The sequence below is a fragment of the Capra hircus genome, chromosome 3 (genome assembly GCF_001704415.2).
Source record: "Capra hircus breed San Clemente chromosome 3, ASM170441v1, whole genome shotgun sequence".
NCBI classification, from domain to species: domain Eukaryota; kingdom Metazoa; phylum Chordata; class Mammalia; order Artiodactyla; family Bovidae; genus Capra; species Capra hircus.
In genome coordinates this window covers 40,961,036-40,987,932 of record NC_030810.1, presented here as the reverse complement: position 1 = coordinate 40,987,932, position 26,897 = coordinate 40,961,036, and the positions used below count along the sequence as shown (strand labels likewise).

The window sequence follows — 26,897 nt, the reverse complement described above, 5'->3', positions numbered from 1 at the left end:
CCGCCCCGCCTCGCAGAGCCCCGCCCCTGACGGTTCCAATCTCCCCAGGCCTAGCCACTCAGGGCCCCGCCCTGCCAGGCCCCGCCCCGGTTTGGCCCCGCCCCCGCCACGCCGAGCCACGCCCCTGCCCGTCTGTGCCCTCTGCACTCAGAGCCCCGCCCCTGTCCCCGCCACTCAGAACCCTCCTAAGACCAGACCGCATCTTCTCCCGCTCACCCAAGGAGATCCCCGTTCCTACCCACCCTTCACGCTGATGGGAGTGCACCGCAAACCCGCTTTCTCAGGATAGCGGCGACTATGCTCCCTTAGGTCCTGAGCTTCTGCGTAAACCCCGAAATTGCCCCACGCTCCTCCTTTCCATCGGTTGGCCGGAATCCCGGCTCCGCCGAATCGCTGGGTCCGCAGGCCCAGAGCTCCCCCACAGCCCACTAGGGACGCGTCCACCATAGCACGGAAGGGCGGGAACCGCGATTCCGGGCTGCAAGGAATTCCTGCGTGAGGATGGCGAAAATAGAGAGGGGAGGGGGGAAATAACAGTCGGTAGAGCAGGGATACCCGCTTTCTCTGGCATTACTTTCTCCAAGGCCTAGACTGCGTTTGTGTGCCTGTCTGCGTTTAGGTAGCTGTGGCGGAGGAAGGGATGGGGACACCAGAGAAGAGGCCCTAAGGATCCTGTTGTATGCCTGGCCTTGCCTTGCTTAATACCAACTTGAGCACTTTTCGGGCACTAGCGTTTTCTCCTTTACGCTCAGGTGTATCTATAGAAACAAAAAACCAAGCTATTTTGTGCTTGAGGCTTTCATGAATATTTAAATAAACAGCTATTATTTCTATATTCTGGGCCTCAAGGTCTGCGGGTAAGCAAGGCCAGTTTAGACTTCACAGGACCACTTAGTACTCTGCTCACAGGACAGAGAGTTTTGGCTTCGTGGGTACAATCTGGAAGAGATTAAAAACCATCTGGTCCAAAGGCTTCATTTTATCTCTACAGACAGAGGCCCAGAAAGGCTAGGACTTCCCTGCTCACACAGTTCTTTGGAGAAGGTTGGACTATGGGTCACTTATCCCGCTTTCTAGCTGAGAATCCCCACACCTTATGATGCTGCTCCTTTTCTTTCATTTTTTAAAATTTTCAACAGCACTGAAAGCTAAAGGAGTTCTGGGGAATCCAGGTTTCCCTGACTATAGAAATACAAATTCTCACTACCACCACCTTTCAGGACCCCTGCTTGGTTTCCTTTTTAAAATTGTACATTGAGCATATTATCGTCTCAAGACGTTTAATTACTTGTGAGTTTATGTTTCTAGCTCCTCCCATTTCTCCTCCTAGATAGAAGGTACACTTATTAAAAACTTTGTTGCTAGTCCCTAGCTCACTGCACAATTTGCAGATCCAGAGTGAACACTGCATTATTTACTTTGTAGCCTATGATCTATCTAAGATCACTGAGAACTTCTCTTTCCCTATGCTGAGTTCCCTATATTGGGTGGCAGGGAAAACTACCCACCACCCAAACTCTGGCAGCCTGGGTTTTTAGCTCGCTTGGTGGTGATGGTGGTTCAGCCATTAAATCGTGTCTGGCTCTTGAGACCCCATGGAACTGTAGCCAGGCTCCTCTGTCCATGGGATTTCTCAGGCAAGAATACTACAGTGGGTTGGCATTTCCTTCTCTGGGGGATCTTCTCAACCCAGGGATCGAATACACGTCTCCTGCATTGCAGACAGATTCTTTACCACTGAGGTACCAGGGAAGCCCCCTTTTTAGCTCCCTTACCAAAGTGCAAAGCTGCACTCATGAGGAAAATTCTCCTTAGCTGATGAGGATTTTCTATGGGGTCAAATCTCACATTTTCCCTTCGATTCCCAACCACCTACCAGGTGTGTGTGATTTCCCTGGTAGACGATAAAAGTCCGCCTGCAATCCAGGAGACCTGGGTTCGATCCCTGAGTTGGGAAGATCTCCTGGGGGTGGAAATGGCAACCCACTTCTATATTCTTGCCTGGAGAATCCCACAGATAGAGGAATGTGGCAGGCTATGCAGTCCATGGGGCTGCAGAGTTGGACATGACTGAGACTGCGCACAGTGCCAGGTGTGTAGAAAACCATAGGTAAGGGCTTGCTGGAGCCTCCCCTGTCACCCTAAGGCCAGTCCCACCGGAGAGAAATGATTTGGAGAAAAGTGACACTTCAGAGGCAAAGCTTGGTTTGAATGCCTTGGGCTTAGCAGTAAGAAACTGGAAGATGGTGAGAGGCAAAAAGATGAGGAGTTTGCCCCAGGGTGATGTCTAGAATCAGAAAAATGCAGAGACAGTATTTGTCTCCAGTAACTTTCCTGCCCACACCAGCTGTTCTTCCCAGTTTATGAAACACTTTAAAGAGGAACTTAGCCATCTTACCAGAGGCTTTAACCATCTTCTGAGAAAATCTGCTTTCCTCTTACCAGAGGTTCACTGAAAAACTGTTCTTCTACTATCCCATTCTGTATTTCGTCAAGAATAAAGAAGACTTTCAATCAAAAACAGAAAGTAAAAACCTTAGAAGCTGAACCATTTCCCAACTTGCTGTCAGTGTGTTACTTGGAAATATCCACGTCCTCTGTCAAACTGGCTAGGACTAAACAGGACCTCTTAGGATAAATTTTTTATATTCTCTCCTTGCATTCAATTCTCACACTATGAACTAGGTTTTATTATCTTCACTTTACAGATGAGAAAACTGAGGCTCAGATGGTACCTACTGAGTAGGAAAGCTGAGATCAAACCTTAAACAGTTTAAATCTGAAGTCAGAAAATCAGCGCTTGAATTGTTCCCCATTCCTAAATTCCCCAGTAGATGCTGTCAACAGGGAAACTGTCCTGTTGCTGTGATAACTGGCTCTGGAATTCAACTTGCATGTTCATTCCTTACGCAGTGTTTCATCAGTAGTGGGCTAAGTGGCTTCAGTTGTGTCTGACTCTGTAACCCCATGGACTATAGTCCACCAGGCTCCTCTGTCCACGGGATTTTCCGTGGCAGGAATACTGGAGTGGTTTGCCATTTCCTACTCCAGGGGATCTTCTCCACCCAGGGATGGAACCCACCTCTCTTACATTTATTTCATGCATTGGCAGGAGAGTTATTTACCACTGGCGCCACCTAGGGGCCAACTTGAAGATTCTTTCAGACAGGGACACAGCAATGGTAATTCAAATACTTTTAAAAGATCTGCAACATTTGTTTCCAAGTAAACATGCTGCTTCTCTTCTTAAAGAGATAAATGGTCTATTTTCTGCAACAAAGTCTCAGACTCCAGGATCCAACCCTTTGCCTCAGCACAAAAATGCATTAATATCCTAGTTAGAGCCAGGATTTCTGTGCTGATTCTTTTAGGAACACAGCATTCATGCAGCATGATCAAAAGTGTGTCTGTATATGGAGGCAAGGGTGGTAAGGGGGGTGGTTAAAGTATAAATCAATAAATTCTATCAGATTATGTTTTGTACAAATGTATTACATGTGCAGCAGCAGCGGCATATTCTTTCCTCATAACTTTTCTTAAAAGTGAATCATGTCAGAAGGTATAATTGAAGCTTGTTGTTGCATTCCTATGAGTGAAAAAAATAACATGTTTCTACAAATATTTTTGAGCCTTTTAATATACATTACAAATATTTTAGACCAATCACATTTTGTTGACTGTAACATATTTACAAAACAAAAAAATATATTACAATAAATATGAATGAAACAGTGAATCCGATCAACAACGAGCTTTGTCACAACCAGATATTTAAAAGGAATGCGAAAACCTGTTGGTCTGCATATGTTAAGTGTTTTGAGATAAATAGGGGTCCAGAATTATAATGTATCTGGAAAAGAGATAGGGAGCATCCCAAATTTAAGTTAGATAAGATTCTTTCTCAGTGCTAATTACATAATGTTTAATGATGTTTTAAACTGTGAACATGGATGAATTATCCAACATGATACCAAGCTAATATAGTTCTATCATTTCAAAATGTACGTGACATTCACATAGTATCCTTTTAATTATTATTATATACTGTAGTTCACACAATATCTACAGATGTGAATGAGAAAAAAAGTCACAGCAACATGTCTCACATTCCAATTTTAAATAAGACAAGCACATACTGCAAACATTATTTTATAATATGTTAATAAATAACACCTAGTTTTTTATGGTTACTTTGAACAGTTTACAGCTGTATATTTAAAAAGAGAATATTTGAGGCGAGTTTCACATTGTCAGCAAAAGGTAAAATAAATAATGAACCTTTATAACAACAACAAAAAAAGAACGAAGGAAAGAAAGGAAGAAAGAGAGAAAGAAAGAAGAGAGTTGTATATAGAACATAAAGTATTTTTGACATGCTGCTTTTCCAGTACAGTTTGCCACAAGAAAATGAAAAACAGAAGGAAACAACAAAAAAGGATTGTCTTTTAAAAACAATTTTTGAAAGCTTTTCACAATACTGAGCACAAACCTTTTAAGATTAGATCAAGATCTTTCTGCCCATCTGCTCTGTATGAATATCCTCTGCACACTGTGTACCTGCACACCCAGAGAGATCTACCAAAGTCATGGGAAACAACCACTCGCCCCTCAAAGTGAGAGACAGCCAAAACACTGAACTGAGATCCAACCAGTCTGAAGTCTGCCAAGGTTTCACTCCTGCTTTACTTTCACAGACGTTCCTGTGCAACTGTTATTCCTGTGGACCCCCAACGACTTTTAGAATAATAAACCACACTGTAAGAATCCAAGAGGTCCTATTTCATCAGGTGGGAAGAGGAACCTGGTTCCTCAAAGAAGCAGCCTTGATGGGCCATGTGACTTGATCTGAAGTGGCCTCTCTCTGTCTCTCGCTGCGATTGCCCCTGTCACTGTGGTCATCGATTTCCTTCCCACAGCCAATCACAAACCTGGAGGACAGGGGATCCATACTAGACAGTCTTCCTGATCAACTGTGTACACGCCAAACTGTCTTACCATCTGTTCCCAGCTAAGAGCATTTTCTCTGCTAAGCAAAAGGAGGAGCATTAAGCCTTACAGCAAAAATTAGAAGTTTCATCAAATCAGGTTGTTGTTATGGCATTAAGACATTCTTCAAGCTACCACATCTTTCTAAAGGGAAAAGAAGATAGTAGCCCAGCTCTCTGACCAGGAATACAGATTTCTACCGCTTTAGCGTCCCTATTTTTCTTCAGTCAGCATTTTCACTAAATTTTAGCTTATCCAGGAAGGAAGTGTTGGTAGTAATCACTGGATTATAATATAATTACTTCCCACAGTTCAGGTTCTGTTAGTTCTCTTGACCAAAAGAAGCGTACGGTATTATACTATAGACCATAGTAAATTTCTTTTAAAAAAGAAAAAAACAAAAAACTTAATGGTCATGTTCCTGAAGTTTACGTAAAGCCATGGCTCAAATTTTATCTTTCCAAGAAAATCTCAAAACTGTTAGTTAAAATCCGTCGTGTAATCCTATTATTATAACTTTGGCTCATTATCCTATCCTCAGACAATGAGATGGGTGCTATGCCCTTGGTAGACTGTATTTTCAATTTCCCCACAAATTGCTGAGTAGGCTCCCCACAGGGCAGGCTGGAATGTTGTAAAAAAAACTCTGCAAGGTCATCTGACTAAAAGTTCCTTTCCTGTTTTGGACTTTTTATGGTGGGGACTTGAGGAAACAAACATCCACATTCCTTATTAAAGAGGAATTAATTCACAAGTAACTTAACAGTTAAGTACTGGATACACATTGCTGGAGTTTTTGGTTCACCTGCAAAAACCTCAGAACTGTGACACACACTAAGCATTAGCACGGGTCTGCAGCAGAAATGGAAAAGCTCATAAGTTAATACAAGGGCTTTTGGCCTTGATTTTCAAATTCTGACCAGGCATCATTGAGCTCCATGAAAATCATCTTTGCATATTGTTCATAGGGTTGCCCAGTAGCCTACAGAAAAAAAAAAAATACACATTAGATAACACAGATCAAAATTTTATTTATATTAAAATTTTCGTTGCTAATATGTGGACTCTGAGTAACTGAAATCTTTTTCTGTTAGACCATTTCTCTTTTTACAGCCCCATCTTGCTGCCGTTGTTGCTTGGTCACTAAGTCATGTCCAATTCTTTGTGACTCCACAGAGCCCACCAGGCTCATCTGTCCGTGGGATTTCCCAGTTAAGAATACTGGATTGGGTTGCCATTTCTTTCTTCAGGGGATCTTCCTGACCCAGGGATTAAACCTGCATCTCCTGCATGGGCAGGCAGATTCTATACCGCTTGAGACACTAGGGAAGCCCATAGCCCCATCTACATGACACTAATTACTATGACCTCTCCACAAAGCCCTCCCCCAGGAATTCACATATGTTAGTAGTGAGCAGTCACTGAGTAGGTAACAGAGAATTTATTGGTCAGCACAAGATATATCTCCATTCTCCAGAGTTACCTACCAAATGACAAAGGTTCATGACTGCATAGCTCTGATTGATGGACTGCATTTTGAAACACTCTTTATTCCATTTCTTAAAAAAATATTCTTGGAGACCCATAACACAGGCATACAGTTTGTGGGCTTTTCTGGGCTCTTTCCCTTTCTCTTCGAGTCACTGAAACACACTGTTTCTTTAATACTATCTGGACTGTCACCAAAAGTTTAGAGAGATGAAAATCTAAGACATCAAATTCAAGTGTGTGTTCCCAAGTAGGATTCAGTCACAGCCTCACACTGTAGGACTGACATGGTTCATATGATGGGGCTTCCCTGGTGGCTCAGCAGTAAAGAATCTGCCCACAACGCAGGAGATGCATGTTTGCTCCCTGGGTAGGGACGAACCCCTGGAGAAGGGAATGGCAACCCACTCTATCCTTGCCTAGGAAATCCCATGGACAGAGGAGGCTCGTGGGCTACAGTCCATGGGGTCGCAAAGAGTCAGAACCAGCTTAGTGACTAGACAACAATAACCAAGTCCATATGATGGCAAGTGACCCAATTTTGTCAAGGAGGTTTCTGTGTGTTATGGTGATCTCAACAGGGCCATCCACTGGTTGAAGTCTCTGACAGTTCAGAGCGTGTGTGTGTGTGTGTGTGTGTGTGTGTGTGTGTGTGTGTGTGTGTGTGTGTGTGTGTGTGTGTGTGTGTACTTCAGTGAAAATATAAACTGGCATAATCAATATAGTAATGAATTTAGCTCCATTTTCAATATTTGGTTGATTCTCACCAATTTTGCCAACTACATTCTAAAGTTTTTTCATTGTATAATCCTGGCTGAATATACTGCCATATTAATATAGGAGAAAATTTTCCTCTGTCCAACTCTGAGTTCATCCTTAAGTCAGGCACAACTTCTATCTGATTCCTGAAAATTAGTCAGTAACGAATCTCATACCTAAGTAAAGCCCTCATTCCATTATTTGTAATGTATAGCTTGATTTCTTGGCTTCTGTGTCATAGAGTATAACTGTTTGTTTAAGTAACTTTTTGAGCCTATGAAATTTATTTTATCATATAAACGGCCTAATAAGAAGCAAGTTGAAAGCATGACTCCTTGACACACGCTATAAACCAAGGACAGGAGGACCAGACACCTCCAGGGGTGCAGGAGGACAGGCTGTACTCACTTTATCCGGGTGCACCACTAGCACGGCCTTCCTGTACACCTTCTTCACCTGCTCCGGGGTGACCAGGTCTGCCATGCCAACTGGCTTCCACTTAGTCTCCCCAGCCCACAGCACAGTGTGCATTGTGGACAGAAGGGCTCTGATATTCCTCTCTTTGCCTTCAATCCATTCTAGAATCTGTAAACACAGGGGCAGTTAAGAAATTCAAATGCTTCTGAGTCCAGAGCATCTCCACTGTGACTCTGGAAACCCCTCCAGCTCCAGCAACATCAGGTACCTGCCTAGGTCATCCTTCCCACTACCTGGACAGCTCTTCTTCCTCCACCCCCTACACCTCTTCTTTCTGGTTAACTCCTTATCAGCCTTCAAAAGCCTGCTCAGGAACTTCATGCTGTTCCACCTTGGAAAGTCTAAATACCTTCCTTCCTCTCTGGTCCCCCTGAGTTAATGACTTATGCCTGTATGAACTCCACGAGGGCACACATCATGTCTGTCTGGGTCCCTGCTATCTGCTATGTCTAGTAGAGTGTTTGACATGTACACACACACACAAATTCCTTGGAAAAACAAAAACAAATTTCTCCAGGCTACCTTTTAAACATATTTTTATCATAAAATGTGCTACATTTCACTGTAACTGTGCATTTGTTTTTCCCCTGCCATTAGGCAGGCCTGTCTGAAGAAGGATACTGTTTCTTACATATCACTCTAACTCAGAAACAGTATGCCTGGCAGGAAAAGAGCTTGAAAAGGTCTGTTAAATGAATTAATACATTTAGTCATTCATTCCAACTGTGACCATTCATAGTTCAAATAATCATAGTTCTAACAAATGAAGTCACTAAATCGAAAGGTTTGTAACAATGAATCAGCAGCTAGCACGTAACAGAAGCTCAAAGTGAATGATGACTACTCTCCCAAACAATTAAATACTCCATACCAACTAAATAACCAAGCATGGTTTAAAAGACATAAACCACTTTCTTTTACAGAAAACTGTCAGAGTTTACCTAATACACAAAGGCTCTTGAGATGGAGCACAGTGTTTGTGGCAGGAACATAAAACCTCTATAACACTGCATGAAGTGAATAGCAAATGTAACAGAGTGTCATATATTGTACTGCAAATTGTATCTCTACATCTTCAGCACATTATGGAAAACAACAGTGGTATATTTTTCAACATGCGTAACATTGAGTGGTTGTGCCATCCCAGTTTTGGAGTACCAGATTAGACTCTCATCTTCCAGGCTATAACAGTGTCAGTGTGCTTTGTCACGTGGGACTTTAGCCTGTCTGTGACAAGCTTTCCAGTTCTCTTGATCTTCACAAACTTTTTCACTACCTCACACAATTCATCAACATAACCATCCTTTTGTCCCCCAATTAACCACTGTCCAGATAATATCTTCAGCTATGAAGTAACATCTCTGTTTTCTCATCTATGAAACAATGAAGTTATAGTCACTGGTTTGCAAACCTTAGAAGAAAAGAATATGAAAACATTCTCTTTCCCCAAATAAAATCTTACCTAGACATCCAAGAATCGGAAACAGATAAAAGTAGAAATGCTCTGGTTAAAAGTGAAGTGAAGCAGGGTAGAGGCCAGAGACCCCACTTCCCTTAGCCTCCCTCCCTTTCACCTTCCCAAACCTCCAGGTGTAACATTATAGGAGTGAGTAATTCCCAGGCATATCAATCAATAGCTCCCTTTCTATTGGCAAAGGAGAGATTCTGAGGGCATCAGTCAATCTAGTCTTATATAAAGCTGCCAAAGCAGAAACAGAGAACATAAGTAATGCATTCTTCTTACCACCAAATCATAATGACTTACCTGTAGATTGCAATGCCATCTGAATGATAAGATTACATCTTAAAGAGTGCCATTGCTTATTTGAAAGTGTAAATGAAGAAAATCTACACTATGTATTATGAAATAAGTGTATTATATTAAAGAAATGAAACAACATATACAGCACTCCCTGAAAGTATTTTTTATTAAAGGACACAGCTATACTCAAATCACAACTACAAGAACCAAATGAAATATAGTGGATGCTAGAAACTTAACATGGCACCTTCTATAGGTTAGTCCCACACTGACAGTTCCACACAACACAATAATCACTGTGGGCCAGGGGCTCACTCACCTTTAATTTCTCAGGATCCATCTCCTTAGCCATTTCCTCCTTTCTCATCTCAGCTATTGTTCGAGGTCCCTTTTTGTCCTTGTGAGCATTAAAACCTTGACCAGAGAGCAGGTCTTCAAAGTCAGCTGCTTTTTGTTTCCCCTCTGCAACATAATATTTTTAAAATTATTATAGTGTTTACTCATATATCATAACACTTAGGCATACTGCATAGTGCTTTCACAGGCACTATGCCCCTTAATCCTCTCACTTAGCCTGTGAGTAGGGTATGAGACTGTCATGTCCATTTTATAGATGAGGAAAGTGAAGTCTGGAAAACTTAAGAGATCTGTTCAGGATCACACACAGTGTCCACGGCAAAGCTCAGACTCGAGGTTGGGCTGTTGCACTAACCCAATTCCATAATTCCATGTGCACCGTTCCATCCTTTCACAGATGAGGATAGTCACGAGTCTACCCACTACTCTCTCCCCACCTCAGGCCCCAGTCATAGAACTAGGTAGCAGCAGTGATGGGCCTATGACCTGGGTTTTGGTACTTGAAATGCAAGCACACTGCTGCTTTCCTGCCCACACTCAGCTGACACTTTTAGTCCATCACAGAGCTCTTTTCCCCTAAGTCTGGTTTTGGCCTCACCATCTTTATCAATCTGCTTGGAAAAGCAGCCTCGCCTGGTAGTAGCAAACGGCAAGGGCTCTGGAGACAGACCCCCGGGTTTGAATTCCAGCTCTGCCTATATTAGCAATGTGACCTTGGGACATTACCATTCCTTACCATCTTTCTTGCCTCAGTGTCTCATCTGTCAACCAGGCGTGGTGTTAATACCATGACTTATCTCATAAGGTTGTTGTGAAAATTGGTGAGTTAAATATTTTTAAGTGCTCAAAACAGCACCTGGCTATTAAATGTTTGCTGTTAAAACAGAACCACAGGAGTCCATGCAGTCCATGCCTTAAACCAAAGCTGTTGTCTCACCTGAAACCCACCTGCCATCCCTATATTGTCAGGCATTCTGAACATACTGTCACACACATACACACACACACACACACACTCAAATGTGGGTGCTCTGAGATAAAGGATTTTGTTTGTCTTATTTGCAGCTGTATCCCCAATGTTTTCTACACTGATGATACTCCATAAATATTTACTGATTGACAACACTCACCCCACATCTACTCAAAATAAAAACGGAGGGGAAGCCAAATGACTACGGAATTATCAGAGAATATCCACTGCTAACCAAAGAACAAACACGATGTTACAAAGACCTAAAAAAGACTCCTTGTCATGTACGTATCATGAGAAGCAGAGTGTGGGGGTGAATGGTAGGGGCTCTAAAGTCACATTGCCCTGGTAGATCTTGGCTCTGTCACTTGCAAGCTGTATAGACTAAGAAAATTATTGATCTCTGTCTACAACAAGGGTTTGAAGATTATATGAAATAATATGTAAAAACTGCTTAGAATAGCACCTGGCATATAATAAGCCCTCAAAAGATGTCAGCTAAAGCTACTAGGAAAAGTAGAGGAATTGCCTTTCCCATGTTCCATAGAAAGGCCTGTTTCCTCATCATGCCCCTATACATTCCATTCTTGGGTATAATGAAATCAACTGAGATGTAAAACATATCATTACAGACCTTTTGGAAAATTCAAATGTAACCATCCCTTCTATGAAAAATATATTATTTTTCACTTGCTGTCAAGAACCCCATTTGAAAAAAGGAAGAATCCCATCCAGAGTTCTCCTCCAGCCTTAGCTTTTAGGCCCTTTGTGTTCTTTTAACTTTCTTCTCAGAAGAGAGGGAAAAACCATCACAGGAAACCCAATGATCTCAGGAACATCCCCCAGCCAGAGCATAACCAAGACCAAATGTCCAAGACATGTCCACTCCTCTAACTGGGATCCAAGGGAAAATGTGAACACAGTGCTTGAAATGTTTCCAACTTTCGTCTTCCACCCCCTCTTCCAAAGGGATGACAGTTTCAAGATCCACCCACCCCTCCACTCGCTTCCATTCAGTCCTCCTTTAGTGCCTCCTACCTGTCCAATGTTCTGCTAGGTGCTAATGCTAACAAGGCCAAAAAAGACCCAGTCCCTGCCCACCGTTTGCTCTCAGCGTGGTGAGAGGCAGACAGGTGAGCCAGCACTCACAAAACCACGGTGTGTTGGGAGAATGGTAAACCTAGGAGCTCGAGGCACAACACTGGGAGGGATCATGCTGTGTCGTTGCAATTCAAAGACTGCCTCAGAAACTGCCAAATTTCCTGTCTCCTTCTTCAGACATGCATACCTCTGGGTACCCTCTAGCCAGGCCCCATACCATCATCCTTACCCAAATTAGCTGCTGCTTTCCCACGTTCGTTCTGGCCCCCAGGCATGGATGAGAAGCTCACGTTGTAGTTGGGCCGGTTCTGGGGAGAGGAGTGGGGCATGCTGGACTGTGGCTTGGACTGTGTCTGCTGCCAGTTGTAGCCCCCTCCCTGCTGCCACCCCCCACCCATGGGCTGGGGAGATGCTTTCTGTGGCGAGCTGAGAGGTGGAAATCCACCACCCAATCCAGTTGGTGTGGAAGGTTTGCTGGCAAATGAAGAACCACCTACAGGAAAAAACAGAAAGAGAAAGAGAGAAAGAAGGTAATGCTGTTGTGAGTAGCCTCTAACTCCTGTGTCCCAAGTCACTGCTTACAATGACTTTAGTGGAACCTCCCTTGACTAGTGGCATAATTAGCCTTCCTAATAGCTAAATAAATTGCATTCATATATTTTCCTTTAATCCTCACGTGACATTTTTAGGTATATATTAACAGTTCCATTTTTCCTTCTGATAAACAACCTCTGGCTCAGAACAGTTAAGCGATTTTCTGAAAGTTACACAGCCAGAAAGCGGCAGAACTGGGACCTGCATCCAAGTCTGACTCCAAGCCAGAAGAGTCCTGGCTCCTCCACCATGCCATTGCATCTCTCCCTCCCACCCTCTCAGAAGATTCTATTCCTTAACTTGAGCAAAAGCTATCAAATGACAAGAACAGGGAATAAAACAAAAACACGTTCACTTGTGAAGCCGCTATTTAAACGTCAGTGATCAGGATTATTCACTGTCTGTTATAAAAACCAGCATGATTAGTGCCCACGAGTAAACAATGGTGTTCTAAAATTTCATAAATAGGTTTCAATTTCACACTACTTGCACTTCATTGCAGGAGAGTAAACACAGCTAACACTGTGACAACTCTGAATAGGGTAAAGAATCTTATTCAAGCTTTAAAAAATGATATTACTCTGTCCTGGGAATTTAAGTAGAATCCTGACTCTGTAACTCCTAACTTTTAAGTACTCACTGCAAAAATGCTGGGCTTTTCCCAAAATATGAAGACCAGCTGTGACTCATGTTTGAAGAGGTGATCTCCAGGAACCCTTTCAGGCACCAATACCAAAGCAAGAGTGATAATAAAATAACATTTATATAGCTCTTTTAGAATTTACAAAATATGTTTATGACTCTTACTACCTTTAATCTATACAACACCCTTAGGAAACAGGTAGTATTACTAGTTTCACTTTATTTATTTTTCTTTGTCAAAATTACCATTTATTTTTTCATTTTTATACAATTTTTCAATTACAATTTTATACAATTTTTAGTTATCACAAAATCTTGGCTGCATTCCCAATGTCTTATAGTACATCCCTGAGCCTATATTATACCCAATAATTTGTACCTCCCATTTCCTCACCCCTCTATTGCCCTCCGCCTACTCCCCACTGGTAAGCTCTAACTTGTTCTCTTTATCTGTGAGTCTGCTTCTTATCTGCTATGTGCCTTGTATTTTTCAGGTTCCACATATAAATGATATTATACAGTATTTGCCTTTCTCTCTCTGACATACATCACTTAGCACAATGCCCTCCAAATACATCCATGTTGCTATTAATGGCAAAAATTTTTGTTCTTTTTATGACTGAGTAGTATTCCACGTGTATATTGCTATATACCGTATCCTCTTTAACCACTCCTCTGCTGTCGGACACCTGGTCACTTCCATATCCTGGCAATTGTAAATAATGTTGCTGTGAACATTGGGGTGCACACATTTTTTCAAATTAGTGGGGTTTTTTTCCAGATGTATACCCAAGAGTGGAATTGCTAGGTCATATGGTAGTTCTATTTTCAGTGTTTTGAGAAATGTCCATACCGTTTTCCACAGTCTGGCCCCACTTTAAAGATAAGGAAATAAAGGAGGTATACTTGGTATACTTATAGGCTTACGGTCACACATCTAGTTAACGTAGCTGGGACTTGACTATGAGCTTCCTGTCTCCACATGTCATGTTCATTTCCTGCATCCATAATCTCAAATTCCTCCCCAAATCTCTGAGTCTTTTACTACAACTCACCCCTCACTTACTGTCTCTTCTTTCTATCGACATTGTTCCTCTGGTCTGATCTGGGTTCCTCTTCCCATTCCCACTGGGACTGCGGTCTTATGACCAGCAGACTTGGAATCAGGCTGTCTCTGCTCCACCACACATTCACGCGTTCAGTCTTACATCCCTTTATTCATTCATTCATTCATTCATTCACTTATTCATTCATTCATCCCTTTATTCATTCATTCATTTATTTATGCATTCATTCATATATTCATTCATCCAGTATTTGTTGAGCATTACTAAGTACCAGAAAGTGAAAAGATTTTCTTAGGTTCCAAAATCACTGAGGATGAGGAGTACAGCTAAGAAATTATAAAGAAATTAAAAGACACTTGCTCCTTGGAAGAAAGGCTATGACAAACCTAGATAGTATATTTAAAAAGCAAGGACATCAGTTTGCCAATAAAGGTCCATATAGTCAAAGCTATGTTTTTTTTTTCCAGTAGTCATGTACAGATGTGACAGTTGAACTATAAGGAAGGCTGAGTGCCAAAGAATTGATGCTTTTGTGGTGCTGGAGAAGGCTCTTAAGAGTCTCTTGGACTGCGAGGAGATCAAACCAGTCAATCCTGAAAGAAATCAACCCTGAATATTCATTGGAAGGACGGATGCTGAAACTGAAGCTTCAACACTTTGGGTGCCTGATGCAAAGAGCCAATTCACTGGAAAAGACCAGATGCTGGGAAAGATTGAGGGCAGGAGGAGAAGGGGATGACAGAGGGTGAGCTGGTTGGATGGCATCATTGTCTCAATGGACATGAGTTTGAGCAAACTCTGGGAGACAGTGAAGGACAGGGGAGCCTGGCATGCCGCAGTCCCTGAGGTCGCAAAGAGTCAGACACAACTTAGCGACTAAACAACAACTAGGTACCAGATACAGTGCCCCGGGAATATAGCCGAAAACAGTCTATGGAGAATCCTCACTCTTCTGAAGCTCAGTGAAAAACTTATCTCCTTGACCTCAGTGTAGCGACTAAACAACTAGGTACCAGATACAGTGCCCCGGGAATATAGCCGAAAACAGTCTATGGAGAATCCTCACTCTTCTGAAGCTCAGTGAAAAACTTATCTCCTTGACCTCAGTGTTATCACCTATAAAATCAGAACTATGTCGACATCGCAGAAAAACCATAAAGGCATAATGACTATGTGAAAGCTCTTCACAATTCCTGAACTGAGTAAATAAGAGGCATTATTTTAAAATAATGCAAATTCATATTCCTAGCATGTACTCATATACCATAAAGGCTCAATAAATACCTGGTAAAAGAAAAAGGGAATGACACTGTTGCATACTACAGGCTGGCATCGCCCCTGTTATGAAGCCCTTCTTTGTGAGCCTCTGGGCCCCTCTGCCAACAGCACATCAACATACCTTAGGTTGGGCAGACATTCCACACCGGAATTTCATCTTTTATTTTAAGGATGCTTACAATCTTCTTTCTGAATATATTATGTTTATTATTTACAAATTCAGTAACTACAGAAAGACCTGAAAGACTTAAAAAATCCTTCCATTTCCCACCACTTTTTCATTTATTTGTTCATTTATAGTACACTATTGAGCATCTTCTCCACATGAGGCTGCAGATACAGTGGTGAAATGGCAGATGCTGCCTCTGATCTCAAGCTGCTCATCAACATTGCAGGGCTTTCTGATGTCTACCCTTTCAGAATACTTTTCTAAATATTTTTTATACTGGTTAGCAATTCTAATTTTTAAAGCCACTGAAGCAGAGAACTGACAGAAAGATAAAGTAGTAGCTAAACCCAGGGCCCATAGCTATTCTCATTAAAAGCAAAAGCAGTGGTTGTCAAACTTGGCTGTGCATTAGGCTCACTTGGGGAGCTTTAAAAATTTTCTATACCCAAGCCACAACCAAACTAATTAAATCGGAATATCCATGGGAAGAACTATGGTGTTTGTATCAGAATTGTTCAGTGTGAAAATACCTAAAGGAGAAGCGTGCTATCTTTTTTTAAATGTAGCTATATAACTTAGAAGTTTAATTTTTACTCTAAAGCAATTGCCTAGGAGTCAAAAATTTTAGTGTGTGAGAAGGCAATGGCACCCCACTCCAGTACTCTTACCTGGAAAATCCCATGGACACAGAAGCCTGGTACGCTGCAGTCCCTGGAGACACTAAGGGTCGGACACAACTGAGCGACTTCACTTTCACTTTTCACTTTCATGCATTGGAGAAGGAAATGGCAACCCACTCCAGTGTTCTTGCCTGGAGAATCTCAGGGACGGGGGAGCCTAGTGGGCTGCCGTCTATGGGGTCGCACAGAGTTGGACACGACTGAAGCGATTTAGCAGCAGCAGCAGCAGCAGCAGCAGCCCTTGCTTATATACTCATTCGCTGTACAGTTTCAGGAAAATCACTTACATTTCCTAAATTATGTGACTTGAAAATGAGGCAATTTAGGAAACTAGTTTCCCCAGCAGTTTTTAAGAATTATTGCATTTCAAAAACAAGTAACTCTTCAAAAAAATATTTTTGAATTTCCCTGGTGCCTAGTGGTTAGGATTCTTGGGCTTTCACTGTGGTGGCCTGGATTCAATCCCTGGTTGGGAAAAGTCCTGCAAACTATGAGGCATGGCAAAGAAAACAAAAATAACCACCACTCTTGAACTCCTCCAAGTAGGTATGTTGTTGTAGTAATAGAGATGCAGCTATTCTAAAACTATTTTTGTTGTCTATTAATGTTGTTGAGATCCAAGGAAGTGGAAGATACAGATGTGGAACAGGGGAAGGCAAGGAAGACCCTGTGGCAATGGATGGGATTAAATTATGTGTTAATATCCACTGATCACCTATCTCCATCTCCTGGAAGGCAGAGCAGTGACACCCACCCCAGAGCAAAAAAACATATTTATAGCAGAGATTTTGGTTTCTAAATACCATTCCCCACAAAGAGGAATGAGATTTCTCAGAAATGCCTGATTATAGGACAGGCATGTAAAAAGTTCAAAAGAAGCCTAGGACACCTTGTGCCATAAAGAAAGTTCTCAAAAATGATGGAATCAAGTGAAAACAATATAGAAGTCAGAAGAAAGGAGCTTTCACAAATCAAATGTGGGACCATGTGAACATTAAATAATAACAGTAATAGATGATAACCAACTGAGTCAGAAAAGAATCCATTAGTTCATTATGATGTGAGAGATGGAGGGAGTCAGAAAGGAAGGAAGGGGATGGGAGAGGGAAAGACAGGACATTCTTCCTTAGAATGAAATGCCAATTAATATATACAGAAAGAAGAAGGGAATCAGAAAATCACAATTTTGCAGATATCATGGTAATAACTGCTTTAGGCAAGAACCACCAACGAATGCTAAAACCAGCGGGTAAAAGTCAGATGGAGAACTGGATAAGCTCAAATTATCTCTCCAGATTACTCATTAATTACTGAAGGGAAAAATGGTAACTTCATGGTGAAGGAAACCTGGCAGACATCACCTTAACCAAGTGATCAAAGTTAACAAATCAAGACTTTGGCAACTGGCCTGTACCCTTCAAATATCAATGTCATGAAAGGTTGAGGAATGCTTCCAGGTTAAAGGTGTCTAAAAGGACATGACAACTAGATGCAAGACATGATGCTGAAGCTTTTAAAAGAACTTCTTATAAAGGTCACCTATTCAGTAAGGCCCTTCCCTAACCACTTGATATTTAAAATAACACCCTGGACCATCCCCCACGCACCATCACTTTCTGCCTTATTTTTTTCACAGGACTCTTCATGGGGTTATAGTGCAAGCCACAGACCTAGACTTCTTGGTGTTGAAAGCTTGTGATTTGGGCATGTTCCTGAAACTTCCGTGTCTGTTTCTTCATCTGTAAAATGAGGATTATAATAGTTTCTACTTCAAAAAATATTGGGAAGATTAAATGAAATGAAATATGTAAAGCACTTAAAATAGAGCCTGGCACAGAGTAAAAGATCCAACTAAACATTAGTTGTTTTTATTAGTTGACATTATATTGTATATTTATTCATTTAATGTTTATTTCCCCTTCTAGAATATCAACTTTAAGAAGAAGGAATTATTTTGTTTTGGTTTTGTTAGTTTGGCTGGTTGGTTTTCACTAAAACAATGTTAGAACACAGAAGGCACGTAATAAATAATTGTGGGATGAATAAATGGGTAAAAAATGAACACTGAAAAGATTTTACTTGAAATAGAACTTTGCCTGTTTTATAGAATGTTATTATTCTAAAATTTGGACTTTCAGATACAGAAAAAAGGGAAAATAATTTGAGAAATTCTTAAAAGGAAAAAAGATCTAAATGACATAAAAGGAAAGGTCAAGATTCTAACATAACTACTAGCAAAAAATAAAACGGTAGCATGTTCTCATTCCCTGCAGATAATTCAGCTTTAAATGCTTCCGGAGGCCTTTTGGGGAAACTGAACTATCAAGTTGGCTTATTTAAACCTTTGTGTCAGAGCTACCTCACCCTTATTTAACAACTTTGCACTTCAAGGAGGAGAAAAAAGTTTCAAAACACAGTAGTCCAATCAACTACACCTTGAAGAGAGATTTCTTGGTAAAAACAGAACCCTGCACACTGTACCCCTCACTGGGGAGCATCACCATGAGCCCCGATCCTCAGAAGTTTCTGCAATGATCAAAGTCCACTGAAGCTGGTGTTTTCAAAACTACTTGCTCATAAAACACTTAATTGAAGTCCACTGAACCCAGTGTTTCCAAAATTACTTGCTCATAAAACACTTATCCTATAATAATAATAATAAGTAACATCTGATGAGAAAACTCTTTAGAAATATTCTCCAGAGGTCTGTTTTCTGTTGGAAGTTTACACCTGACCAGAGAGGACTGCGGTCCACGGAGAGACGAGGAGCACCACGTGAGGGCCTCACTGGCAACTTCAGAGTGAGACCTGCACACAGCCGGCCCTCGCAGCACGCCTCGATCTGCCCACCCTGCCTCTCACCGTTTTCCTACGCAGTCACTAATTCGGTGCAAACTCTATTTTCAGATGCTCCCAGAAGTTCTAACTTTATTGGCACTACTACTCCAAACTCAGGGATTGGAGAAATACATTAATAGGGGTTAGCTCCAACCCAGTATTTGAAGCCTGTTTCCTTTTCTTAAAAGACAGCTTTAGGTTTTAGAATACAACTTAAAAATACAGATTATTTTAGATCCCAGGTAAACACTACAGCTTATTTTTAACACCAAAGATTTAGATTTGAGGCTTTGTAGCCAAAAGTAAGTCTGTATCTTCATTTGTTATATGTATACCTAATGTGCCAAGGTCAGCAAAAGGGTCCAGAGTCTGGGGTTTGTTTTGATGGGTGGGAGTACCATGCGAGGAGCCTGTTGGGCTGGTGGCAGCTGATTTGCTTCCCATTCCAAAACCTCCTGAAAAAAATAAGAAGGGCATTGCAAATGAGTTAGTTGTCTGAGGTTGAATTCTGAAGCTCAGAAATCTAGAGCTACTGCTCACCTCGTCTCTAAGGGCAAATTAGGACAAGGTTTGCAAATATGTTAGAAGTTGCTAGACCCCATTTCCCTAATTCAAGTGAGTAGTGACCAGGAGCAAGGACAGGGAACCGAAAAGGTATAAGTCATTTCCTAGCCACTCCTCTAAACCATTACGTCTAGTGCTTACCTCATGTCACCTGACTCCGTGATTTCCTATGGGATTTCCTATGAGACGAGTCAGAGCTGAATTCTGGTTCTGCCACTTCCTAGCTGAGTGACCTTTGACATGTTGCTTAACTTCTCTGAGTGTCGATACTTTCTCATTGGTTACATAAGGAAATAGCAACTGCTTTAGAAAGTTGCTGTGACAGACATATAGTGTGTGTGTGTGTGTGTGTGTGTGTGTGTGTGTAACTTGCACAGTGTCAGAAAGATTATCACACAAGATGGCTCTCAAAAAATACAACAGAAAGAGAATTTATTTACTACAGACAAATTCAAATCTAAAACAAGTTCTCTGTAAGAGAGAAAACCATTCAGATTATGCAGCACCTACTCTATGCCAGAAAATTTCATGTAAGTAATTTCACTTAAACTGTGTGGGACAAGAATTATGAATTCCATTTTACAGATAAGAAAACTGAAGTTCAGACTGGTAAAAAAAAATTCAAGAGCTTCTAAATGGTTGAGTTAGATGTATACCCAGATCTGTCTAACACTATTGTCAAGGCAAACACTTAGCAAACTGACACTTAGAGAAATTAAGTATCATTGGACATGTAGAACTACCATGTCATCAAGGGCAATGTGAAAAGCTTTCTCAGACTGGGGACCTTTAGGAACTTCCATAAATGGGGCTAACACTCTGCAAGTACTCACTTCACCTTGGGTGAAGGATTATGCTTCAGCAACCAATTATGTGGCACAAAATCCATCTGCTGGTCTTTACCTGGTTTGGTATGCCAGTCCCAGCCTCCTGAAACATCTGGCTGAATGTTCACAGCAGGGGTACTAGAAGCTGCAAACGAGGAGAAGAAAAAGAATCAGGACAAAATAGCTCAGAATCCACTTTTCTGAGTTCACAAAAGAAAATGCTCTCCCTCTCGTGATATGCCCATGTCTCATGTGATTCTACTCTCCCTCTGAGCTCTCTCCACATTCTGCAACATTGATATTTTCTGCCTTCATCTGTACTTACTTATATGAGCACTGGTGGAAGCCATATACTGTTTGTCTCTGTTACTTCCTTGTTCGCCTTTATTTTACTTCCAAAGGTACACTTTGAATTGTAACTGTGCATATATCTGTCTCGGGTACACTGTGAAAGCAAGAATTATCTTCTTCATCTGCATGGGTCCCACCTCTACCCTTAACACAAAGTCAGTAGGCAAAAAAAAAAGGCGAAATGAAACTCAAACCCAATTTGCCTTAAGCTGGCATAAACTGCATGGGCAACTTAGAACAAAAATTTTGTTTTCTCATTTGGGGGAGAATGGATACATGTATATGTGTGGCTGAGTCCCTTCACTGTTCACCTGAAATTATCACATTGTTATACCCCAATAACAAATGTATTTTGCATTAAAAAATGAATAAAAATTAAAAAAAAATTTTTTTGTCTCCTCTGCTGGGACATCAACAGAAAATATGAGTCAATCAGAACACTTACTAGGAACTGACTAGATACCATCCACCCACCATGCTGGTGTCAGGGATGTATCTACTGTCACTAAAACAACAAACTCACTACAGCTTCAAAATAGATCATTCTGACCCCTCTCAAGGGAGGTCAAGGGATTACCTCTGATAGAGTGCCTGAAGAACTATGGACGGAGGTTCATGACATTGTACAGGAGGCAGTGATCAAGACTATTCCCAAGAAAAAGAAATGCAAAAAGGCAAAATGGTTGTCTGAGAAGGCATTACAAACAGCTAGCTGAGAAAAGAAGAGAAGCGAAAGGCAAAGGAGAAAAAGAAAGATATACCCAGTTGAATGCAGAGTTCCAAACAACAGCAAGGAGAGATAAGAAATCCATCCAGTGATCAGTGCAAAGAAATAGAGGGAAACAACAGAATGGGGAAGACTAGAGGTATCTTCAAGAAAATTAGAGATACTAAGGGAACATTTCATGCAAAGATGGGCTCAATAAGGGACAGAAAATGGTATGGACCTAACAGAAGCAGAAGATACTAAGAAGAGATGACAAGAATACACAGAAGAACTATACAAAAAAGATCTTCATGACCCAGATAACCATGATGGTATGATCACCCACCTAGAGCCAGACATTCTGGAATGTGAAGTCAAGTGGGCCTTAGGAAACATCGCTATGAACAAAGCTAGTGGAGGTGATGAAATTCCAGTTGAGCTATTTCAAATCCTAAAAGATGATGATGTGAAAGTACTGCACTCAATATGCCAGCAAGTTTGGAAAACTCATTGGTGGCCACAAGACTGGAAAAGGTCAGTTTTCATTCCAATCCCAAAGAAGGCAATGTCAAAGAATGTTCAGACTACTGCAGAACTGCACTTATCTCACACGCTAGCAAAGTTATGCTCAAAATTCTCCAAGCCAGGCTTCAACAGTATGTGACCTGTGACCTTCCAGATGTTCAAGCTGCATTTAGGCAGAGGAACCAGAGATAAAACTGCCAACATCCGTTGTATCATTGAAAAAGCAAGAGAATTCCAAAAACACATCTACTTCTGCTTTATTGACTACGCCAAAACCTCTGACAGTGTGGATCACAAAAAAACTGGAAAATTCTTAAACAGATGGGAATACCAGATCACCTTACCTGTCTCCTGAGAAATCTGCATGTAGGTCAAGAAGCAACAGTTAGAACTGGACATGGAATGACAGACTGGTTCAGAATTGGGAAAGGAGTACGTCAAAGCTGTATGTTGTCACCCTGCTTCTTTAACTTATATGCAGAGTACATCATGCAAAATGCTGGGCTGGATGAAGCACAAGCTAGAATCAAGATTGCCAGGAAAAATATCAATAACCTCAGATATGCAGATGACACCACTCTTATGGCAGAAAGCGATAAACTGAAAGAGGAGAGTGAAAAAGCTGGCTCAAAACTCAACATGCAAAAAACTAAAATCATAGCATCTGGTCCCATCACTTCATGGCAAATAGATGGGGAAACAGTGGAATCGGTGACAGACTTTATCTTCTTGGGCCCCAAAATCACTGCAGATAGTGACTGCAGCCATGAAATTAAAAGATTCTTACTCTTTGGAAGAAAAGATATGACAAACCTAGACAGCATAGGAAAGGAGAGACACTACCTCACCAACAAAGGTCTGTCTAGTCAAAGCTATGGTTTTTCCAGTGGTCATGTATGGATGTGAGAGTTGAACTGTAAAGAAAGCTGAGTGCCAAAGAATTGATGCTTTTGAACTGGTGTTGGAGAAGACTCTTGAGAATCCCTTGGACTGCAAGGAGATCCAACCAGTCCATCCTAAAGGAAATCATGCCTGAATATTCATTGAAAGTGAAAGTGAAGTCGCTCAGTCATGTCCAAATCTTTGCGACCCCATGGGCTGTAGCCTACCAGGCTCCTCTGTCCATGGGATTTTCCAGGCAATAGTCCTGGAGTGGATTGCCATTTCCTTCTCCAAGGGATCTTCCCAACCCTTTCCCGCATTGTAGACTGACGCTTTACCATCTGAGCCACCAGGGAAGTCCAATATTCATTGGAAGGACTAATGCTGAAGCTGAAACTCCAGAACTCTGGCCATCTGATGCAAAGAACTGACTTACTGGAAAAGACCCTGATGCTGGGAAAGGTTGAAGGCAGGCAGAGAAGGCAATGACAAAGGATGAGATGGTTGGATCGCATCACCGACTTGATGGACATGTATTTGAACAAGCTCCAGGAGTTGGTGAAAGACAGGGAAGCCTGGCGTGCTGCAGTCCATGGGATAAGAAAGAGTCGGACACAACTGAGTGACTGAACTGACTGACCCTTGTCAAAGTTTCAAGTGGAGAACTGAAAAGAAATGTTCAGTTAAATATAATCAGGTATATTAGAGTACACATTGGTAGAGTAAACGTTTTCTGTATCTGTAAAATCCAAATAAGAAACTGGATGCCGTAAGAAAGAACTTCTAAGACTCTTCTAGGTTCTGTTCATTAAATCAAAGAAAACAACGCAAACGCTAAAATAACACTGCAAGTAGGATTTAAGACACAGTACACGTATCACCACCAGAAGGATCAAGGCACCAAGCCTTATATCAAGCCTTATATTTACCTGTTTCATTTCCTTAGTACGAACCAAGGCACTGTATCTTCCCATCATGGAGTTAAATAGAATATTCCATTATCAGAAATAACAGCTCTTTCCTTTCAGTTTTCCCTTCTCTTTTTCCACAGTAATCCATGAAAACTGAGGTGGAAACTAGATAATTTTGCTAACTTTTGCTGCTTGACTTCCTTTAAACTCTGACCTTAGTCTTACACCCAACTAGGATGCAGAACTAGGAAGTGGTTCTTCAACCTTATTACTAATCAGACCCACAAACCTACCACACACAAGGCACCATCAGGACACAGACAGCTAAAGGACACAGTGCCTATCCTCAAGAAATTTAAAATCTGCTGGAGAGAAAGGAATAAATAAATGAAAAGATAATACCCAGTATTTTAAACTTCTACTTAGCTTTTTATTGTGGTTACTTGTTCAGTTTTTCTTCTCAGATTAAGTCCCAAATAATTATTCTCTTCTGAGAAAATGTTCAATAAATATTCGTAGAACTTGAAGGCAACATTTCTTGATTTTCAGAAGAGATGGATAGTGCCTTGTAGAAACTGGAGGTGGGCAATCTGACCTCCCAAACTGACACCTGAGTCTCATCTATATATGAAGAGGACGCAACTGACCCACTAACAATGGAATGATTCCCTTCTCAGCAAGGATAGTGGAACATTCTTTCACACACTAGCATCACACAGATCAAAATAAGCAGCACAGCCACAAAACAAAAGAGTTCTTCTGACTGGCTGAAACTGACGGATAAACATCTTCTAGCCAGCTCACAGAGAGAACCAACTCCAGTACTGCCATGCGGAAGTATGAACATCCATACCCATGGGACATAAAAGGAGGTACTCATATGAAAACAGTAAATTCAAAGTATTAAAGTCAGGAAAATAGATAACCATATTAATATTATCAGTATGCATCAAAGAGATTTATATAGGGAAAAATGATAATTTATTTTATGTGGAAAGACAGATAGATAATACAACACATCATATAGATCTTCTAGGCACTAGGAAAGCATTCATAAACAAAACTAACAGAAGTCTCTGCCTCTGAACTCAGGTTCTAGTGGGGAAAGATAGACAGGAGGAGAAGTTTCCATGCGAAATAGAGCAGTCAGAGGAGACCCCACTGAGAAGGTGATTGCTGAGCAAAGACTAAAGAGGTGAAGGAATTAGCCATGCCCTGGTCTGGGGAAGAGAGGCCATGTGACTGGAATGGAATGAGCAGGGGGAGCAAGTGGGGAAGGAGGTCACAGCCCTGGGTGTTAAGAGCACAGAGGGCCGACCAAGGCCATCTCGATGACTTGGGCTTCCATGCTGAGTGAAGCAGGGAGCCACTGCGGGGACAGCAATGACATAACCTACATTTTAAATAAGTGAACAAAAACAACAGCTTTAACCTATCACCCTGCATCTTTCCTCTTGGGGTAGCCAACTTCCAATCCAGAGATTCTTTTAAGTGGGCACTGCACAAGGGTCAGAGGTGAATTTCTTGCATATCGTTCTGTGGACCCACTTCAAATAGTTTTGAGATTTAAGAGCAATAGGAAATCACCCATAAAGTTTGTTCCTGGACTGCTTTCTCATTTTGGTCATTACCGTTTGATCAGTGTTGCATACCTCAATTTCCTTTTGCATTTGCATAGCTCCCATAAAGTCAAGCTGATCACTAAACTGTGTTCCCCAGAGGGGCTCAGGGGGCCTTCAACAATAAACACATCGTCCTCTAAGTCTAGGCCATCAATGTTCAGCATCCTTCAGCATCAAGAAGGAGCTTCATTTCTCCAGCTCAAAGCCATATATCCTTCACTGAAGACCTTCAGTTTTAATCAGTGTTACCTAAGTGATACCTTTTTGCTCTTACAAACAGATGTGATTATGATTCTTTCCACAAAGTTTGTCTCTAACTTAGAAATATAATGTGGGCCTTGTATAATTTAAAATTTTTCTAGTAGTCACATTAAGAAAGGTAAAAAGACACTGGTAAAATTAATATTAATATAACACTTTACTTAACCTAATATATTCAAAATATATTAAATGACTAATAGAAAAATATTAATAAGACATGTTACATTGCTTTTGTGTACTAAGTTTTGAATTCTGGTATACACTTTACACTTAGAGTATGTTTCAAATCAGACTGGCCCATTTTAAGTGCTCAACAGTCGAGTGTGGTTAGTGGCTTCATCTTAGAACTAGTTTAATATATCAGGATATTGTATTCTAAACTGTTCTGTGGAATACTAATTTTGTGGAATGCTTGTCATATTACATTTTATTAACTCAAGACATTCTTCATAGTTCAAAGACTTCAACTAGTAAGCATCTTCGAATCAACTAAAAGTGACAGTATGTAAAATAAAGATATGTCCTACAATTGATGGTGCCCTATACATTTTGTGCATATAGCTCTAACGCAAAAAGAAAAAAATTTCCAAATTAAATTTTATGGAAGCTGAGTAAAAGTTAAGCAGGCTTCTTTACTGTAAAACACTGCAGAGCTTTTAATATGTTAACATGAATTGTTAATTTTCAAGAGATACGTAGCTTTTCAAAAACAAAAGCCAAAACAAAACCCTGCTTACAAGATGTTTTTATATCTGAACACCTACTGATGTCTAGTAGGGAACCCTGTTCCACTAAACACAGCATAAGTACTTCCTTACCATGCACTGTAGGAGAAGGACTCCTCGTAGGCTGAAGAAAGGGGTCACTGGAAGCACTGGCTGTGTTCAAAAAAGAACCCAGCAAATCTTGACCTGATGGTTTAGAAGGTGCTCCAAATGGGTCAAAGGTGGCACCTAGAAAACAACAGGAAAAAGGTGTGTCTTTGTCCTATGGGTTCACTCATTCAATAAATACTGGACAGCTGTCACTCTTACAAGGCTCTAAGCCAAATACTTGAAAAGTCAGGATGATGCCTGCCTC

At 41.1% G+C, this 26,897-nt stretch overlaps 1 protein-coding gene across 3 annotated transcripts in view; it reads right to left on the bottom strand.

Annotated features, from left to right (window-relative positions):
* The window catches only part of DNAJC6 (DnaJ heat shock protein family (Hsp40) member C6), a 170,729-nt gene continuing 147,451 nt past the window's right edge, over positions 3,620-26,897 (bottom strand). For all 3 annotated transcript variants that reach the window (XM_018045207.1, XM_013962777.2, XM_005678307.2), the window contains exons 13-19: positions 26,636-26,770; positions 20,636-20,704; positions 19,504-19,623; positions 12,130-12,393; positions 9,792-9,934; positions 7,642-7,818; positions 3,620-5,968 (exon numbers count right to left, since the gene is read on the bottom strand). In XM_018045207.1, coding sequence (XP_017900696.1) covers positions 5,867-5,968; positions 7,642-7,818; positions 9,792-9,934; positions 12,130-12,393; positions 19,504-19,623; positions 20,636-20,704; positions 26,636-26,770 — 1,010 coding nt within the window. In that variant the 3' untranslated portion in view covers positions 3,620-5,866. The remainder of the gene's footprint in view (positions 5,969-7,641; positions 7,819-9,791; positions 9,935-12,129; positions 12,394-19,503; positions 19,624-20,635; positions 20,705-26,635; positions 26,771-26,897) is intronic.